The sequence below is a fragment of the Heterocephalus glaber genome, unplaced genomic scaffold (assembly GCF_053883595.1).
Source record: "Heterocephalus glaber isolate CG9 unplaced genomic scaffold, H.glaber_assembly_v1.0 deba00001806, whole genome shotgun sequence".
NCBI classification, from domain to species: domain Eukaryota; kingdom Metazoa; phylum Chordata; class Mammalia; order Rodentia; family Bathyergidae; genus Heterocephalus; species Heterocephalus glaber.
Genome location: NW_028258481.1, coordinates 1,571,287 through 1,590,917, shown reverse-complemented (window position 1 = coordinate 1,590,917; position 19,631 = coordinate 1,571,287). Strand labels below are relative to the sequence as shown.

Below are 19,631 nucleotides of genomic sequence, written 5' to 3'. Positions count from 1 at the left end.
GAGGAGCCAAGCCGCGGCGGAAACGGCCGGAAGAAGCCGAGCCAGCTCCGGAAGGGGCCGAGCTGAGCCGAGCGGCAGGCCTTGTTCTCCGGCCGGCTGGGTGTCCGGAAGGCGGCGAGTCCGAGGCGGCTGGCGTGTTCCCGCAGCCCTAGTGCAGGCTCACGTCGCAGTGCGCGAGGGCGAAGGCGCGGGCGGCCCCGGTGCGTGGGAGCGCACGTTCCGGAAGGAGCCGAGGCACCGGGCGGGAGGGCAGCGGCGCCACTGGCCGGGATGATCCGCTACGGCTGAGGCGGCGGAGACGGCGAGCGCAGCCCCGGGCCCGGAGCCCTTTGTGCGGCGGCGGCCATGGCGGCCAACATGTACCGGGTGGGGGGTGAGTGCAGACTGGGCGCCGGGGGCCGCGTGGGCCGGGCGCGGGATCGGAACCGGAACCGGAACCGGGGCGCGGGCGGGCGCGGGGCCGGGGCCAGGTCTCTGTCTCCGGAAGCCGCCGCCCCGAGTGCAGGTCCGAGTCTGCGCTGGCGGCGGGCGACTTCGCACCTGGCCCTTCGCTCTCCGGGCCCGGCCTGCCCTGCCCTGCCCTGATCCTGGCCTCCCACCTGCAGATTACGTCTATTTCGAGAACTCCTCCAGCAACCCGTACCTGGTGCGGAGGATCGAGGAGCTCAACAAGGTGGGCTGGCGGATCCCCGCTCCCCAGGGAGGGCGCCTTTCTTGGGGTCTCTCCCTAGGTGGAGGACGGGGCCCTGTTCCCTGCCTCATTCATAGCCATTCATTCCCGGCCACCGCGAGAGGTGTGGAGAGCTCAGTGGGAACTTTACTGTCTCTTGGGGGCAGATGAAAGGGGCTTTGAAGTGTGTTCTGAAACCTAAGTCTTGACTGGTAGTTTCTTACGCTCTCGTACTTAAGTGTGTGCTGGCTGTTGGTAATCTCTGTGCATTTCTGGTTACCAATGACCAGCGTTCTGTACCATGTGCCCCCCCCCCCCCGCCCCGCCTTAGACTGCAAATGGAAACGTGGAAGCAAAAGTGGTCTGTCTTTTCCGGCGAAGGGACATTTCTAGCAGCCTCAACAGCCTGGCTGATAGCAATGCCAGTGAGTATTTTCTGCCGTTCTTTTTCTCATCGCATGGGCCTAGGCTTGTTCCTGCAGGTATTGCCCTGGTACCCTGCCCAGGGCAGGTTGTGAGTTTGGGGGTGGAGGCCTGTTTTCACATGTTGGAGTTGGAAGCAGGGTGGCCAGATGATGATAATGAGAGCCAGACCATGGTTTCTGTGGGGTGCGTGAGAGAGAGAGAGAGAGAATGGGTTTACCTATTTTTTTTTTTTTTGAGACGGGAGTTTGCTGTGTACCCCCAGACTGTCCTTGAACCTGTGGTGATCCTCCTACCTCAGCCTCCTGGGTGCTGGGATTACAGGCGTGTGCCACCATGCTCACCTGGAAAGAATGGGTTTAGGGAGGGACTTTAGGTAGGGGGTGAGGAAGAGCTTCAGAGAAGCAGGGCATTTGAGTGGATAGTTTGGGGTTGACGGAATGGGACAGTGAAAAGGTCAAGCTGAAGAGATTGTACTGCAGAGACTGCCCTGTGGGGGAGCAAGATCCTTCTGTAAAAGAGGAGGGAGTACATTTTAGAGAGCCCTGTAAGTTGAAAGATGGCAGGAAAGTTTTTTTGTTCTTTTTCTTATTCACCTTTCCCATTTCTCTCTCCACTGCATTTTACATTGTTATCTCTTTTTATTGTCATTCTTTTTACATTCTAATCGTTTTTAAAAATTTCCCTTTAGTTTCCTTAAGTTTTTTTTTTTTTAATCCTTTCTTGTTTGGGTTTTCTTTCTCCTTCTTCCTTCAAAAATTGTTTTCAGGCTGGTTTGGTTCAGAAGGGGTTAATGAACTGGCTTTATCAAGCTAGATCCCTGGCCCTTTGGGGTTTCCAGCCCCATACGGCAGGGGATGACCTTAGCCTTGTCCAATCAGAGGAGTGTGGGGGTGTGGTCCCCCTGGTTTAGCACCCTTTTTCGGAGCACACAGGCTTGGGTGGAGCTGACTCACCCCCTCCTTGCTCCCTGAGGTTGGAACGATGGACCAATGAGCCTGGGCTCTTCTGCCCCCCCGCCCCGCTGGGGTTGGCACTCAGCCAGATTAACCCTTTGCTCCAGGATTGCAGGGCCAAGCAGCTCTTGGGCAGGAAGGTGTTGGCACTGGCTTAGAGGTACTGTCCTTGAAAGTCCCAGGAGCTATTATTAGCCAAGTAGAAAGGGAGGGCTAGTTAGGGTTATATATGATGGTTTAGAGGAAAGAGTTTTATGAAGCCCAAAAAGAACTCCTACAGTCTTGTGTGATCTTTCATCTTACTGGTTTCCCAGACCTCGGGCTGGTTCAGCAAGAAAGAGTCAAGTATGCAGAAGCTCCTGGGCCCGCCATGGTGGTATCTGTGCAGCTGGGTCTGGGATGCATTTCTGTGGTGCTCTTTGTACTCTGACAGTTCTTCCCCAAGAGCATTTGTGACTGAGTTAAGAGGGGAGGCTGCTGAAGCAAGGGTAAGATGCCTGACCCAAGTGAGAAACTGGCCAGGTGTGGTGGTGCTCACTTGGGATCCCAGCACTCTGGGAGGCTGAGGCAGGAGGATGGCAAGTTCCAGCTCAGCCCAGGCAGTTTAGCAAGCAGGGAGACCCTGTCTCGAAATGTAAAAAGGGCTGGGCCTGTAGCTCAGTGCTGAGGTCCTGGGTTCAATTCCTAGTACTGAAAAGAACAGGAGAGAAAGCATTTTCCCTGGGTTAGTGTCCAAGTACTTTTTTTGTTGTTGTTGTTTCGTTTTTTTGGTACTGGGGATGGAACTCGGGACCTTATGCTTGAGAAGCAGGCGTCAAAACCACTGAGCTAAATCCTCGGCCCTTTGTTTTGTTTTAAGGCAGGGTCTTGTTTGTGTTTTGTTTTTGGTACTGGGATCGAACTCAGGACCTTGCGCTTTCAGGCAGGCAGCAGAACCACTGAGCTAAATCCCCAGCCCCTTTAGGGCAGGGTCTTGCTATGTAGTTCAGGCTGGCCTCAAATTCATGGCGATCCTCTTCCCTCAGCCTCTGGAGTGCTGGGATTATAGGCGTGTGACATCACTGCCTGCCACAAGCTGCCTTTCTTTCCCAATTAGCTTCTGACTTGGTCTCTTCCTCTTTGTCCTAGGGGAGTTCGAGGAGGAGTCAAAGCAGCCAGGGGTGTCGGAGCAGCAGAGGCATCAGCTGAAGCACCGGGAGCTCTTCCTGTCCCGGCAGTTTGAGTCGTTACCGGCCACCCACATACGGTAGGGGACCCCTTGGCCCAGCATACCGGGTGGATGGCGGTGCACTGGGAGGCAGTGGGGGAGGAGGGCTCACCTGGTTTCCTCCCCGTCTCTTGCAGAGGGAAATGCAGCGTGACCCTTCTGAATGAGACAGATATCTTGAGCCAGTACCTGGAAAAGGAGGTGAGGAGGTGCTGGGAGAGGACAGCAGGGCAGCAAGGAAGTCGTGTTGTTAGATGCCCACCCACCTTGGGAGCCGTGAATGTACCCCAGTGACTACACACCATGGGGGTACGGCATTGTCACCTCCTCTCTTCCCCCTCCAGGACTGCTTTTTTTACTCGTTGGTGTTTGACCCAGTGCAGAAGACGTTGCTGGCTGACCAAGGGGAGATTAGAGTTGGTTGCAAATACCAAGCTGAGATCCCCGATCGCCTGGCAGAGGGTAAACAACAGGACAGGTTGTATGGCTGGTGGACTAGCAAATGCCCAGGGTGGTCTCACAGCATGGTCGGTCGCTGTAGCCGGCAGGCCCAGTCCTACATGGAAGTCTGCGTGGTTCTGTGCCGTTCCCCTGCTGGGCTGGGACCTTGGGAGCCTGTCAGGGGCAGATGGGATGGTTGGGAAGATGTTGAGAGGTGCAGTGGCTGATTGATAGAATGAAAGCGTGAGGACGGGATACCACTTACCTTTCCTTCCCTCTTCCTGGTGATGCTGTTTCCCTTCCCCAGGAGAACTGGACAATCGGAATCAGCAGAAGATGGAGATGAAGGTCTGGGATCCAGACAACCCCCTCACGGACCGGCAGATTGACCAGTTCCTTGTGGTGGCCCGGTGAGGGTGGGTGGATGGGAAGAAGGCCGGGCAGCTGTGGACGTGGCTCTGAGTCCTGCGCGTCCTGGCGCTCTTTTCCTTTGGGGTTAATCTCAGCCTGCTCTTGCCTGCTTTTCCTTTTCTGACTTCCTGATCTTGCTTGCAGAGCTGTGGGGACCTTTGCGAGAGCCCTGGACTGCAGCAGCTCCATCCGACAGCCCAGCCTGCACATGAGTGCGGCTGCCGCCTCCCGAGATATCACCCTGGTGAGCAGCCCCTGGGAGAGCTGAGCTGGGGATGCTGTGGGGTCTTCAGTGCCTGACACGGGGGGAGAGAGCCGTGTTTCTGAGGGTGTAGGAGTGTTCAAAGGGCAGCAGGCTAGTGGTGCCTGGCCCCGGGTTCTTAGCCGCCTCCTTCCTCTCCTCTAGTTTCATGCCATGGACACGCTGCAGAGAAATGGCTATGACCTAGCCAAAGCCATGTCCACTTTGGTGCCCCAGGGGGGCCCGGTGCTGTGCCGAGACGAGATGGAGGAGTGGTCTGCCTCCGAGGCCATGTTGTTCGAGGAGGCTCTGGAGAAGTACGGAAAAGATTTCAATGACATCCGCCAGGACTTTGTAAGTGGATGGGCCTAGAGGGGAGGCAGCAGAGACAGCAATCAAGGGACCCGGGGCCAAGTGCCACCTCACTCTTCTGCTGTCTGTCCTACTCAGCTGCCCTGGAAGTCACTTGCAAGCATAGTTCAGTTCTACTACATGTGGAAGACCACAGACCGGTACATTCAGCAGGTTTGTCGGGCTGGGAGGCTGCACCGGGGCTGCCTGTGTCATCTGCTCTGCAGAGACAGTGAGCTTTTCCCTTCCTTTCTGCAGAAGAGATTGAAGGCTGCTGAAGCAGACAGCAAACTGAAGCAGGTCTACATTCCCACCTAGTGAGTCTGGACAGGGGGGACTGGCTCGTCTTCCTTTTCTTCCCCCGACCTCTGCCTTCCTCCGTGATTCAGGGTGTCAGGGAGCAGAATGCAGTGATGGAGGTGGGCGCTGGGGTGTTGGCTCAGTGGCATGTGCAGGCTTAGCGTGTGTGAGGCCCCTGGCTCGGGGCTCAGCACTGGGAGGGGAAATGAGAAGTTCGTTCTTTTCCCAAGCCAGGCGTGCTGGTACGTGCCTGTAGTCCCAACACTCAGGAGGTTGAGGCAGGATGATGGCTGTGAATTCGAGGCCAGCCTTTGAGACCCTGTCTCAAAGCAGAAAAAAGAGTTCTTTTTCTTGACTGGTTTCTTGGTTTCTCCCTGTGCTTTCTTTATTAGCACTAAGCCAAACCCTAACCAGATCATTTCTGTGGGTTCAAAACCTGGGATGAACGGAGCTGGGTTCCAGAAGGGTCTGACTTGTGAGAGCTGCCACAGTGAGTCCCAGGGCAGGACAGGGCCGGGGTGCAGGGCCTCCAGGAGTGGGTTTCTCGCCAACAGACACCCTGTCTTATAGCCACGCAGTCTGCCCAGTGGTACGCCTGGGGCCCACCCAACATGCAGTGCCGTCTCTGTGCTTCCTGTTGGATCTACTGGAAGAAGTATGGGGGGCTGAAGACCCCAACCCAGCTTGAGGGGGCTGCTCGGGGCTCCACGGTAAGGAGCGGTGTGAGCAGGGGTGGGCAGCATAAGCAGGCTGATGTGAGCGCCTGGCAGAGCAGAGCGCCTGGGTGGGGTGGGGGTGGTCAGTAAAGTCAGGCAGAAACAAGTTGTCCCCTGCAGGGAGTGGGAGAAAGAAGGGCCCCTCAGTGCCGCTGCAGGACCTGTTCTCTGTGCCTGTCCTCCAGGAGCCACACTCAAGGGGTCACCTGTCCAGACCTGAAGCCCAAAGTCTCTCCCCTTACACAACCAGCGCCAACCGGGCCAAGCTGCTGGCCAAGAACAGGCAGACATTCCTGCTTCAGACCACAAAGCTAACCCGGCTTGCCCGGCGGATGTGCAGGGACCTGCTGCAGCCAAGGAGGGCTGCCCGGAGGCCCTACGCCCCCATCAATGCCAATGCCATCAAGGCAGAGTGTAAGGACTCGGAGGGGCCAGGAGCAGTAGGAGCTGTGGGAAATTAGATGCCACCTGGCCCTTAAGCCTGGGTGCTGCAGCCGCTCAGAAGCATGCTTCCTTTTCTCCAGGCTCCATCCGCCTTCCAAAGGCTGCCAAGACACCGCTGAAGATTCACCCTCTGGTTCGGCTACCCCTGGCAACAATCGTCAAGGATCTGGGTACTGAACGGGCAGCGGTTTGGGTGTGTCTGCTCCTGGTTCTGTTTCTCTCAAGAACTTTCCCTTTTCCTGAGTCCAAAGACATTTAATTTAGTCTGAAAAACTGCTCCTATGGTGGTTGTGGTGGTTGCTTTCTTTTTCTTTCTCGCTTTGTAGTTTGGGCTGACCTTGAATGCATAGCAATCCTGACTCAGCCTCTGGAGTGCTGGGATTACAGGTGTGGGCAACCACGCCCAGCTGCTTTTTGTTTGGTTTTTGGTGACACTGGAGTTTGACCCCAGGGCCTTACACGTTCTAGACAAGCACTCTACCACTGAGCTACATCTTCAGCCCAATAATGTTTTCTGGGGCTGTTGCCTGGCTGTGTGTTGTCACACATGTGTGATTGTGAACACAGTAATTGCTTCCAGACCCTTTCCCCATACATTTGATTGTGCCCAGGTAAAACAGCTGGCTGAGGGAAAAGAGATGGAGGCAAGAAAGGGGAACTGCAGAAAAGAGGTGGGAAAATTGTTTTGTTTTTTTCCTGACAGTGGCTCAGGCACCTCTGAAACCAAAAACACCTCGGGGCACCAAGACCCCAATCAACAGAAACCAGCTGACCCAGAACCGGGGCCTGGGGGGCATCATGGTAAAGAGAGCCTATGAGACGGTGAGTTGGCTGATGGAGGAGGCCTGGCCTGGCTGGGTGGCCTTTTGCTTCTGCTAAGAGTCCCAGGTCATCCTTCGTTGAATTACCCTGTCCTTTTCCAGATGGCAGGGGCAGGGGTCCCTTTCTCTGCCAACGGAAGGCCTCTGGCCTCAGGGATCCGCTCAGGCTCGCAGCCAGCAGCCAAACGTCAGAAACTAAACCCAGCAGATGCCCCCAATCCCGTGGTGTTTGTGGCCACAAAGGATACCAGGTAGGGCATCAGTGGGCGGGGAGCACTGGTGCCAGTGCGGAGCGGAATGGGGTTCTGGGAAAGGTGCGCTGGAGATAAGCTGCAGCACAGAGTATGTCAGGCTGCCTTGGGAATCTTGGGGGTTCTTTGCCCTCTTCTACTTGTCCTGTTTTCTGTGCAGGGCCTTACGGAAGGCTCTAACCCACTTGGAGATGCGGCGGGCTGCCCGGAGGCCCAACCTTCCTCTGAAGGTGAAACCAGCACTGATGGCTGTGCGGCCCCCAGTCCCTCTGCCTGCACCCTCACATGCATCCAGCACCAATGAGCCCATTGTCTTGGAGGACTAAGCAGTGAGGGCCAGGGAGGCAGCCTGGCAGGGGGTGAGCTGGGGCTTCAGAGGGATGGGAGGGGCAGTGCCCATGGGGCTCAGACGCCCCTGGCCTGTCCTGCAGGGTTCCTAACTTGGTCCTTTCCACACTTGTCTTGGACAGTTTCAGGGGGAAGGTTTTTTAATTTTGTAAAAAGTATTGCCTCCCTTTGTGAAAGGGGACGGGAGGGGAAGAGTGACAGCTCTCAGGTAGTAGCACCTGGGGGTGGGGGGCGTGCACTGCCATGTCTTTCTTGGTTTTTTTCCTAATTGGGGGGTTTCTCTTCCTGTCCGGTGTCCGGACTTTGCTGATTGGTATTTGAGGCCCCTGAGCTGGCACCAGCCCCAGCCCGTGCTAGCTCTTTCCTCTCTCCCCTTCCCCCTCCGCCTTTTGTATGCCAGTTCTCAGAAATAAAGATCTTTTGTCTGTTTTTTTTAACCTCGGATTCTGTAATTGGTTCTTATAGTAACGAATAAAAAGCTGTTTTCTTCAGCTCTTCCTGGCTCAGCTGTTCTCTGCCACGAGTGGGTGTGGAGTGTGTTGGGGGTGTTTTTGAGAGGGAGCATAAATGACGGGAAAGAAAGGTACACACGGGGAGCAGGTTCATGAGACACTGGGGCTGGGTGAGGTGGCCTGCTCCCTGCCTTGCTTGGTACTGGGGATTGAACCCAGGGCTTTTTGGAGATACGGTCTACTAAGTTGCCCTGGCTGGGCTCGAACTCGTCCTCCTGCCTCCGAATCCCACAGTGGTGGATTCCAGACGTGCGCCACTGCCGGGCCCCCTGGCCTGAGACTCACGCTGCCCCCAGCTCCCAGGGATGCTGGAGCCCAAGCGTAGTCTGGGCCCTGGGCCCGGAGGGACTTAAGGCAGTGGGAAGAGCTGGCTGTCGGGATGGCTGCTGGCCTCCCTGGGACCCAGGATCCTGGCAGTGCGGCAGGGCGTGTGGCCCAGGTCCTGCAGTCCTCTCCTGCCTGTGGACGCCCACGCAGGCCCGAGGGGGCGCCCTGGGGAGAAGCCCAAGCCCAGCCAGCCTCGCTCTGCGGGCCCCTGCGGCTGCACCGGTCGGGCGCTCTCGGCTACAAGCCAAGGCTGCTGCTTGGGTGCGCGGCTCTCAGCCCCACGCCCTCCATCCCGCTGCGTTTTGTATCCCGGGGTCTCCCGGGCTCAGCCGGCGGTCACGGTGCGGCTCGCAGAGGCAGCGATCGTCCAGGCTCCCGGGGCCAGGCGTTTCAGCAAAGGTCTCCGCCCGGCTGTCACGGAGCTGGCTAGAGCCCCACCCCGGCGCGCCTCTGTAGCTGCCTCATGAATATTCACGACGCTTTGGGCCAATCAACGCTGGAGAAAAGCGCGGAGCCCTCCAAGAAGGGCACCACACGCAGAGAAGCGTTTTAGGCCGGACGCTTAACCCTGAGTTGAGGGAGCTATTTCCGAGGGCGGGGTGTCTGCTCTTGATTGGCGGACTTCGTCACTTCCTGTAGGTCTGGCGGAAGTCGCTTCCGAGAGCATCGCGGTCTTCACAAGAGAATTCCGGCGGAGGCAGGAGAGTTTCCCTTTGCTGTTTGCCCGAGGGTCGCCATGGCGGCGGTGGATTCGGATGTCGAATCGCTGCCGCGTGGGGGTTTCCGCTGCTGCCTCTGCCACGTTACGACAGCCAACCGTAAGCGGTGGCTAGTGAGGGGTGGTTGGGGGCGTTCGTCTGGTGCTTGTGGAGCGTAGTTCCTGTTAAGTCCCGACGGGGCCGCGCACCTTCGTTCTCACCGCACGTCGGAGGGGACGGCAGAATGGGGACGGCAGAATGGGGACGTCCGGCCACCTGCACCCTCCCCTCCCCTCTGTGCAGAATATCCACCACGAAAGCTCCGTGATTCATTTCCGCTTAGCCCTCCTGTGGGCCCCTGTTCCGGGCCTGGTGCGTTGCCGGCCCGGGGGCGGGGGTGGTTCGGGGATGCGGTTGCCCTCGTCTAGAAGGAGGCAGCTGTGGCACCGCACAGAAGGCCGAGTCAGCAGTCCCGCAGCATCCCGCGGAGGCCGGGATGGGTGAGCCAGTGTGGCAGGGAGCAGGCAGAGAATGGGTTTGGGAAGTGGACTTGGTCCTCATATGGAAGCTCAAGGGGCTCCACGCAACCTCACATTTCACTTCTGAAGCCGGAATCCCAATTGTCTCTAAACGGGGTCTTCCATTCTAGCCTTTCCTCGTGAATGGCACCATCCTTATTCAGTAGGGCAAGCTGGATATCAAAAGTCTTTTTGGCTCCACAAATACTTTGGTGACACCAGGCAGCTGACTGGTAATACAGATAATACTAGCAGTGAGATTGTCCTCGTTTACCACCTACCGACTCTGTCAGTTCATCTAAATGTTTATTGATTCTGTGGAAGGTATTGTTACCTACGTTGAAGTCTGGAGAGACGGATGCACAGAGAGGTTAAGCAGCTTGCCCAAGGTCTCACAGAGATTCACAGAGCTGGGTTTGAACTTAGAACAGCTTTAGACCCCATGCTTGCAGTCACTATATTATACCCGCAGTTGGTCAGTGAGAATTATCCAGGTCCCGAGATCTCTGTATAACCTAGATAAGTTACCTGTTGATTTCTTGACAATCTCAGGTGTTGCTCTGCCTAGCAGATACATATGTCTACTTTTTTTCCCCTTGTTTTGGTACTGGGGATTGAACTCAGGGCCTTGTACATACTCTACCACAGAGCTGTATCCCCAGACCTTTCTAAAAATTTTATATTGAGACAATCTAAGTTTCTAATGTTGAATTCAAAGTTTTAATCCTGCTTCAGGCTCCAAGTAGCTGGGATTTGAGGTGTGTGCCACCATGCCTAGCAATGTAATGCAGATTGATGATTTAAGGATGACTTGAGCTGGGTGGGTGCCCTGGTGCAAACTTGTAATCCCAGTGTTCGGGTGGCTGATGCAGGAGGATCACAAATTTGAGGTCAGCCCAGACAATTTTCTCCATCAGAATACAAAATAAGGGATGGAGATGTAGCTCAGTGGTAGAGTGCCCCTGGGTTCAATCCCTAGTGTGCATATGGAGCCAGCAGTCACAGCACATGCCCATAACGCCAGCACAGTGGAGGCTGAGGCAGGAGGATTAAAAATTCAAGCCCACTCTGGGCACCTTAAAAATTTAAGTAGACCCTGTCTCAAATAAAAATAAAATTTTTTTTTTTTATATGGGGGATTAAACTCAGGTCCTTGTGCTTGTGCAGCAGGCGATGAAACCACTGAGCTAAATCCTCGGCCCTCAGATAAAAATAATTTTAAAAAGAAAGAAAAGAACTGCTTAGAGTGTGCTATTCTGCAAATGACCTAGAGCACGTGTTCTGTAGAAATCCACGAGAATGTCAAGGACAGAGGAAGCAGGACTTTGTTTATTCAAAGGTCACACTTTTTTTGTTTTGTTTTTTGAGACAGGATCTTGCTATGTAGTTCAGGCTAGTCTTGAACTCATGTAGCCCAGGGTGGCCTTGAATTTCTGCCTCAGCCTCTGAGTGCTTCAAAGGCCACACTTTTGTGGCTTGGAGGATCAGGAGAATTTATGCACATAGTGGCAGGGTACACTGAAGAGTGACCTAGATGTTTTTGTCTCTTGTCTCTGCAGGACCCAGCCTAGATGCCCATTTGGGAGGCCGGAAGCACCGGCATCTGGTAGAACTTCGAGCTGCCAGAAAGGCCCAGGGCCTTCGGAGTGTGTTTGTCAGTGGTTTCCCCAGGGATGTAGATTCTACAGAGCTCTCTGAATACTTCCAGGCATTTGGACCTGTGGCCAGCGTGGTCATGGACAAGGACAAGGTAGAGTGGATGGCTCAGGGGTAAGGAGTGAGTCAGGACAAGAGGGAGCAAGCAGCAGCTTGTTCTACCTGGCTCTGAGTGTGGCCTGGCCTGGAGGAGACCGCAGCACTCAGGATAACCCAGCTCCATAAGCTAACATCACTTCCACCCTGCTGGGTTTTATCCAACCTCAGAGGTAATCCTGAGAGACTGGTCATTTATTTATTCACTGTCTTTTTTTTTTTTGTACCAGGGATCGAACTTGGGACCTTGCATTTGCGAGGCAGGCGCAGGAAGCACTGAGCTAAATCCCCGGCCCTATTCACTGTCTTTTATTTGCAGGGCAAATGTTTATTCCTTGCTACCTTTGTATTAAATATTAGGGCTGTATCCTAAGTAGTGAGGGAGTAGACGGATCCTTGCTTGCATGGCGTTTACAGTCTACAGGAGGAACTGGGGGTGGTGGTGGTGTGATCTCAGTACTTGGGAGGCTGAGGCAGGAAGATCATCCATGAGTTCAAGGCCAGCCTGGGCTACATAGTGATTTGAGGCCAGCATAGGGTACATAGGGAGACCTGGTCTCAAAAAATCCCAAACAAAAAAAACAGACCACAGGAGAAGTTAATGTGGACAGTTAATGTGAATAATTTTAGTGGAAGTTGGAGCTTAAAGAACATACCACCGGGCACGGTGGCACACACCTGTAATCCTAGCACTTGGGAAGCTGAGGCAGGAGGATTGTTGCAAGTGTGAGGCCAGCCTGGGCTACATAGTGAATTCAGGGCCAGCCTGAACTACATCTTGAGACCCTGTCTTAAAAAACCAAAACCCAAATAGCAACACACCACTGGAAGATCACTCCCCAAGAAACTGCTTGATAAAGTGGTTGGCAGTTTATTAACTATACCAAGAACTACTGGAGGTTATTGGTTAGAACACTCTGACAGGAAAACAAGCTCATTCTTGGTAGTTTTCAGGTTTTTTTGGTACTGGGGATTGAACTCAGGTCCTTGCACTTGCAAGGCAGGCAGTGGAACCACTGAGCTAAATCTCCCACCCCTTGGTAGTTCTTTTATCTTGCTTGCTTTCATGTAGAACTTTTTAAACTGTCCCTTTAGTCCCTTGAGACAAGTTCATTTGTGTGGTGCTGTACTGTTGGATCATCCTGTGGTTCTGAGTCTGCACGAGGATTCAGGTATGGCTTAGAGGTGCCAGACATGGCTAGGAGATGCAGCTTGGTGGTGAGCACTGGCCTGGCGTGTGCAGCCTCTGGGTTCCACTCCCAGCATTGCAGGGGAAGAGTCAGTGTTCTCAGAAGACCAGAGTTTGTTTTAGAATGAGTAGGGTCTGACTTTGTTAGGGCTTTTTTTAAGTTAATTTTATTGGTACATTTTAGGTATACAATATAATGACATTCATCATTGGAAATTTGCACCTTTACGTAATCTCTCTTGGTTCTTATTTTTCCCCCTTCCCCTGCCCTCCCTTCAACACCTCCATCCCTCCCTATTAACAAAGACTTTGTTTCCAGTTTTCCATTTTCTCATATTAATTCCATTCCCTTCTTTCCTTTCCCCCACCCCTCCCACTTCCCCTTCCCTTTTGCCCCTTTTCTTCCTATTTCACGTTATCATACCTTTTAGTCCTTATTTACACTTTTGGTTTCTCACCCTAAAGAAATGTTAGGGCTTTTGTCGAGCAACTGAACTACAGTTTGGAATAAAAGTTCAGTATTTTTTCCATCTAACAAGCCCAACCCAGGTAGCCCAGGGACCAGCTGTTTTCCCCCTCTGTCATCCTTAGCACATAGCCCTCATTAATATTCGTGGTGCTCCCATTTCCACAACGCCAGGGCAAATTGAAAGAGAGTATGTAAAAGGCCTCTGAGTCTGACTCCCTCAACTTCTTTATTTCTGAGGAAGACACTTTCCGGAGGCTTCTTCAGCAGACTTTGACTTCTATCTCATTGGCCAGAATTCTACCACATGGTGATCCCCCACTGTAGGCAAGCCTGGGAAATTAAGTTTTTTCAGTTGGGTACTTTGCCTCTCTAAACAAAATTGGGGTTCTCTTTGTAAGGAAGAAAGAATATGTAGTGGGTGGGCAGTTGGGACCGTTTACCCCAGCTTCTTCAGAAAGCCCAGTGTCCCCATTTTGGCTTATATTTACTTCTTTTGGTTTTTGGTTTTTTTTTGGTACCAGGGATCAAACTGGGGTCCTTGTGCTTTTGGGACAGGCTGCGGCACCACTGAGATAAATCCCTGGCCCGTATTTACTACTTTTGGAAAGAACGATTCTTTGTTGTCTTTTATTCCTCTTGGTTCTTTTTGTTTTTTTCCTGGTACTGGGGATCGAACTCAGGACCTTGCACTTGCTAGGCAGGTGCTATGCCGCTGAGCTAAATCCCTGGCCCTCCTCTTGGTTTTTTTGAGCCAGAATCTAACTATGTAGTTGAGGCTGACCTTGAAGTTGCTACGTAATTCAGGCTGGCCTTGAATTTACAGTCCTCCTGTCTCAGCCTCTGGGGTGCTGGGACTGCAGGCCTGTGCCACCTTGCCTGGCTAAAGTGTTTATTAACACTACTGTCCACCAATTGTTCACTGAGAATTTTATACACATTCTCTCATTTAATCTCCACGGCATCACCTTGGGGAAACTCATCAGTAAGAAGGTGGAAATTCTTGGCTTCAGAACCCTCACGGGCTCTGTGGGTTTGCAGGGCGTGTTTGCCATCGTGGAGATGGGGGACATGGGCTCCCGGGATGCTGCCCTGGCCCAGCCCCAGCACAGCCTACGAGGACAGCGTCTGCGCGTGCGGCCTCGGGAGCAGAAGGCGTTCCAGAGCCCAGGCTCCAGGGCCCTCCGGGGTGCTGCCCCCGAGGACAGTGGCCAGCTGCTCAGTGCACTGGCCGAGGCCCCAGACGTGGGCACACAGATGATGAAGCTGGTGGCGCTGCGGGAACTGTCCGAGGCGGAGCGGCAGCTGCGGTGCCTGGTGGTGGCCCTGATGCAGGAAGTCTTCACAGAATTCTTCCCTGGTGAGTGCCTGCTGGCCGGCCTGCCTACCCTTCACTTATGTCCAGTGCCCTTCCTACTGGCCCTGACTTTTGCTCTCCCGGCCCCTAGGCTGTGCAGTCCACCCTTTTGGCTCTTCCACAAATAGCTTTGATGTCCATGGGTGTGATCTTGACCTCTTCCTGGATCTGGGAGAGCTGGATGAGCCTCAGGTGAGCAAGTGGAGGCAGCTGGCCGTGTGGGTGACCTCTGTGTGCCTCGGTTCCACCTCAGGGATGTGGACCTCGCCTTCAAAGGTCAAAGTCCTGAAGAAATTGAGGGAGGTGGGTGTCAGGGTACCAGTGCACTGACGTGAGACAGGTAGGTGATAGGCTGACAGAAAAAAAGAGCAGATTTCTTAATGGGGTATGCATTGTGAAAAAATACTGTAAAAGGATGTATGTACATAGATTTGGTGGAATTGTATTGGTTATTAATTACTGATTCTCAATACCAGGCAGTGGATCAGAAATGTGATATCATAGTGTTAAATAATAAGAACAATATAAACCAGAAAAAAATAAAAGATATATCATTAAGGTAATTTGGGATTATTTCTTTGCTTATCTGTCTTTTCTTTCTTTTGTGGTACTGGAGATTGAAGCCAGGGTCTGCACAGAACTATAGTCCCAGTCCCGCACCCCCTTTTTATGTTGGGAGACAGTCTCACTCACTGGCCAAATGTTGCTCATGATGGGCTCGAACTTGCAGTGCCCCTCCCTCAGCCTCCCAGCCTGTGGGATTACAGGCTACCAGGCCCAGGTGTTTATATATATTTTAACATCTAATATACAGAGTCTGCTTTTGGAATGGGAAAGGATTAGTATTATTTTTAAAGATTTTGGTTTTCAGAGCTGTTTCGGGTATGTAGCAGAGTTGGGTGGACAGTAAGTAGAGTTCCCACAGACCTCCAGCCCCCACAAAAGAGGTTTCACTGTTTTCTTTGCAGTGCTGGGGATCAAAGGAGGGTTCAGTGCGTCTTAGGCAAGTGCTCTGCCCTGAGCTAGCTGCCAGCCTTGCAAGGCGAATGGTCTGTAAAAACATTGATCACTTTCTCTTTCTCTACACATGCTATTATTTATGTTTTCAGAATCATTTAAGAGGGGCTACGTCCACGTGCTTCTCTGCCCTTGATACTGTAAGGCACATGACATAGAAACAGAAGGGCTCCATTGCGCATCCCTGGTGCGGTTAGCAAGTGGGGGAAGTGCCGCACCAGAGCTGGGGGAGCCCAGACTTTCTTAACCTGCAGCATATGTTCATGGTCGGCAGTCATGACAGTGTACCTTGGCTCACCTTTTCAGTCTTTGTTCTGGAACTATTCCTCTGGTTTTGTCTCTCAGGTTAATGGCAGAGTACTGGAGTATTGGTTTTTTTTTTGGTACCGGAGATGGAACTCAGGACCTTGCACTTTCAAGGCAGGCGGTAGCACCACTGAACTAAATCCCCGGCCCTGGAGTATTTTGTTTACATTTTATTTTATTGGTACATTTTAGGTATATAATATAATGACATTCATCATTGGAAAAGTATTTTGTTTTTTGAGATAGGGTCTCATACAGTCCAAGCCCTTGAACTCCTGATCCTCCTGCCTCAGTACCCTGACCCCTGAGATCACAGGCGAGTGCCACCATGCTTTGCTGGCACATTTATTTTATGGAGTTAAAAGATTATTTTAATTTTAAGAAAGGGTTGCTGTGAGCAATAGATGCACACCCATGTTTCTAGCAGCACAGTATGTAATAGCTAAATCTTGGAAACAGCCCAAGTGCCCATCAACTGTCAAGTGGATAAAGAAGATGTGGTTTTGGGGCAAGCGATGTAGCTCAGCGGTGCCCCACCCGCCTCTCAAATGCTAGGTCCTGAGTTTGATCCCCAGTAACAAAAAAAAAAGAAAGAAAGAAAAGAAAAGATTTCTGCCATAAAGAAGGATGAGCTTCAGGCATTTATAACTGAAAGGATGGACCTTGAGACCATGCTCTTAAGTGAACTAAATCAGACACGCATGTTTAAATACCGCATTGTTTCTCCAGTGTGAGAAACCAAAAGAGGAAATAAGGACTGAGGTGTATAACGGATGTTGGGAAACGGGAAGAAAGTGTTCAAATGGGAAGGAGAGGGCCAAGGATTTGGCTCAGCGGTTTCGCCACTTGCTGTGCAAGCACAAGGACCCGAGTTCGATCTCTGGTACCAAAAAACAAAACAAAATTAAATGGGAAGGGGAACAGGGGAGGAGGAGGGAGAGAGGAAGGGACAAGAAAAAGGTGAAGACAGAAGGAAAAATGGAAACAAAGCTTCTGTACATAGGGGAGAAATGGGATTAAATAAAATTAAAAGAAAGGGTTACTGTGAAGGTTGAAGGAGTTACTGTATGGAAAGCTCATAGAACAGGGCCTGGCAGTAACAGATACTGTCTTGGGGACATAGGTGTCCCCGTTTGGGACAGTGGAAGGGGACTCATGTGGCTCATTCCCATCCACAGCAGGTCCCGAAGGCTCCGGAGTCTCCGTCCTTGGACTCTGCCCTTGCCTCCCCCTTGGATCCTCAGGCCTGCACCCCAGCCTCCCCTGCGGACTCGCAGCCCCCAACGTCTCCCCAAGACTCTGAGGCGCTGGACTTTGAGGCCCTGTCCTCCCTAGCACCCCAGACGCCAGACTCTGCTCTGGCCTCTGAGATCCTGGCCTCTCCCCAGTCCCTGCCTCCAGCCTCGCCGCTGCAGGAGGACAGGGGCGAGGGGGACCCCGGGAAGGCCCCGGATGCAGCAGAGGCCCTGGGTGGGGAGAAGCCAGCGGGAGCGGCCATGCTGGAGCTGGTGGGCTCCATCCTGCGGCGCTGTGTCCCTGGCGTCTACCGTGTCCACAGCGTGCCATCGGCCCGGCGCCCTGTGGTGAAGTTCTGCCATCGGCCCTCGGGGCTTCATGGTGACGTCTCCCTCGGTAACCGGTACCTTGGTGGGTGAGGTTGGAGGATTCCGGGTCTGGGAGGCTGTCAGGTTCTGCTGGGCTGGTCCCAGGCCCTTCTGGCGCTCGTGTCTCATCTGTGTAGCTTTGCTGTGTGGAAAGCGTGTGCCTTGGATTGTTGTGAGGAGTGTGCAGAGTTCTGTGGCCACGTCAGATTGGGAAATACTAGATGAAATGCAGTGTTCTCCCTTTTCCCTGCCCTTTCAGGCTTTGTTCCGTTGCATATCAAAGGCTCCAAGGGCGGGGGATTTAGCTCAGTGGTTTCGTCACCGGCTGTGCAAGCTCAAGGATCCCAGTTTGATCCCGGATACCAAAAAAACCAACAACCCCCACCCCCCCCCGCCAGGCTGTAGCAACATCGGGCTCTTGTCTTCTCTAATTCTGGATGCAGCAGGTGACTGAGTGGTTCCCGTCTTTCCTCTGCCCCAGGCTGGCCCTGCACAACTCCCAATTCCTGAGCCTGTGCGCTGAGCTGGATGGGCGAGTCCGGCCCCTCGTGTACACCGTCCGCTGCTGGGCACAGGGCCGAGGGCTGGCAGGTGAGAGCAGATCAGGACAGACTTGGCCGGAGCTGGCATCATGGAGAGGGCTCTGGGTTCGGGCCGGGCGAAGTGGCGGTGGAGTGGGAGCTGGCTAAAGGGATTGTTGGTTGCTTACCCAGGGAGCGGCCCCCTCCTCAGCAACTACGCTCTGACCCTGCTCGTGGTCTACTTCCTGCAGACCCGGGACCCACCTGTGTTGCCCACGGTGGCCCAGCTCACCCGGAAAGCAGGTACTTGGGCAAGCCAGCCCCCCTGGGGTGCCGTCTGTGCTCGCACCTCGCTTCTCCCCTCCCTCCAAGCTCACCCCTCCTCTGCTCTTACAGATGAGGGCGAGCGGGTGGAAGTGGACGGCTGGGACTGCAGTTTCCCCAGGGACGCCCGGAGCCTGGAACCCAGCGCCAACGTGGAGCCCCCGGGTGAGTGGGCGGGGTGCGGATGGAGAGGGAGATGTGGCACTGGGTACTCTGGCCGGGAGCTCCCAAGCTCAGCACGGCGCTGCGCCCTGGTTCCTGCTTCCTGCTGGAGCAGGGAGTAAGGGGAGGGGCCGGGAGGAGCCTCTGAGGGGGTCGAAGAGGCCCCCAGTGACCCCCCCATCCGCACCCTGCTTCCTCCCCCAGGCGCCCTGCTGGCCCAGTTCTTCTTCTGTGTCTCCTGCTGGGATCTCCGTGGCTCTCTGCTGTCCCTACGGGAGGGCCGCGCGCTGCCTGTGGCCGGGGGACAGCCTGCCATATTCTGGGAGGGTCTGCGTCTGGGCCCCATGAATCTTCAGGACCCCTTTGAGCTGAGTCACAACGTGGCCGCCAATGTGACCAGCCGAGTGGCCGGGAGGCTGCAGAACTGCTGCCGGGCTGCAGCCAGTTACTGCCGGAGCCTGCAGTATCTGCGCCGCTCGGCCCGCGGCCGGGACTGGGGGCTGCTGCCGCTCCTGCAGTCAAGCTCCCCTGCCTCGCTGCTCGCGGCCACTCCCATCCCCCTGCCGGTCGTGCCCTTCCCCCAGCTCTGCACTGCCCTGGTCCGGGTGCTGCGGGACGCTCTGGGGTGCCAGGTTGAACAGGGGACAAAGAGGCCGAGGCCCAAAGCGGGGATGGAGGAGGCTGCTCAGGGAGGAGCTGGGAAGAGACTGAAGCTAGATGGGCACGGAGAGGGCGGCGAGGACAGGGCCGAGGAGCCTTGGGGACACGCGGGGGACCTCCACGGGGAAGTAGTGGAGGAGATGGTCGTGGAGGTTGGCGAGACGGTGCCGGACTCGGCTATGTGGAGCCCAGGGCAGGCGGGAGACCCGCCAGGGGTGGCTGGCCACCGCGAAGGACCGGACCACCCAGCGCAGGCCCAGCCACGCCCCAGCTGTGCCAGCTGGCGCTGCGCCCTGTGGCACCGCACGTGGCAGGGGCGGCGGCGAGCCCGGCGGCGCCTGCAGCAGCAGCAGCAGCAGCAGCAGGAGGGCCAGAGGGGTGACGCAGGGGCCGGGTGGCTGGCGACTGAGGCCCAGGTGACCCAGGAGCTGGCCAGACCCAGCGGCGGGGAGCGGGGAGCAGGAGCCGAGCCCCTTGTGGCCTTCATGGCGAGCGCGAGCGCGTCCGAAGCCGAGGGGATGCTCTCAGTTACCCCGCTGCGGGACGCGCAGGGTCTGTTCCCTGAGCTGCACCACTTCCTGCAAGGCTTCGTGCCCCAGGCGCTGCGCCAGGCAATAAAGCAATGAGCTGCTGGACCA

At 54.7% G+C, this 19,631-nt stretch overlaps 2 protein-coding genes across 4 annotated transcripts; both read left to right on the top strand.

The window, feature by feature from the left end:
* Position 1: 1 nt before the first annotated feature.
* Mta2 (metastasis associated 1 family member 2) lies at positions 2–8,071 on the top strand. The gene is made up of 18 exons (XM_004874375.4): positions 2–373; positions 606–673; positions 1,002–1,095; positions 3,178–3,295; positions 3,394–3,457; positions 3,601–3,718; positions 4,005–4,107; positions 4,253–4,352; positions 4,515–4,703; positions 4,800–4,874; positions 4,959–5,017; positions 5,393–5,490; positions 5,571–5,710; positions 5,902–6,130; positions 6,241–6,330; positions 6,864–6,982; positions 7,084–7,232; positions 7,393–8,071. Exons 1-18 carry the CDS (start codon positions 346–348, stop codon positions 7,556–7,558), a joined length of 2,007 nt encoding a protein of 668 aa, XP_004874432.1. The 5' UTR covers positions 2–345; the 3' UTR covers positions 7,559–8,071.
* Positions 8,072–9,042: 971 nt separating this feature from the next.
* Tut1 (terminal uridylyl transferase 1, U6 snRNA-specific) lies at positions 9,043–19,628 on the top strand. 3 transcript variants are annotated; one of them, XM_004874365.4, is made up of 9 exons: positions 9,043–9,237; positions 11,195–11,385; positions 14,084–14,402; positions 14,491–14,591; positions 16,904–17,361; positions 17,808–17,917; positions 18,040–18,150; positions 18,244–18,336; positions 18,538–19,628. In XM_004874365.4, the coding sequence occupies exons 1-9, from the start codon at positions 9,156–9,158 to the stop codon at positions 19,617–19,619; spliced, it is 2,547 nt and encodes an 848-aa protein (XP_004874422.2). In that variant the 5' UTR covers positions 9,043–9,155; the 3' UTR covers positions 19,620–19,628. The 3 variants fall into 3 exon arrangements, with proteins under 3 accessions (XP_004874422.2, XP_004874425.2, XP_004874424.2); XM_004874368.4 differs by having other exon boundaries at positions 16,901–17,361; XM_004874367.4 differs by lacking the exon at positions 9,043–9,237 and having other exon boundaries at positions 11,201–11,560; positions 16,901–17,361.
* Positions 19,629–19,631: the final 3 nt, after the last annotated feature.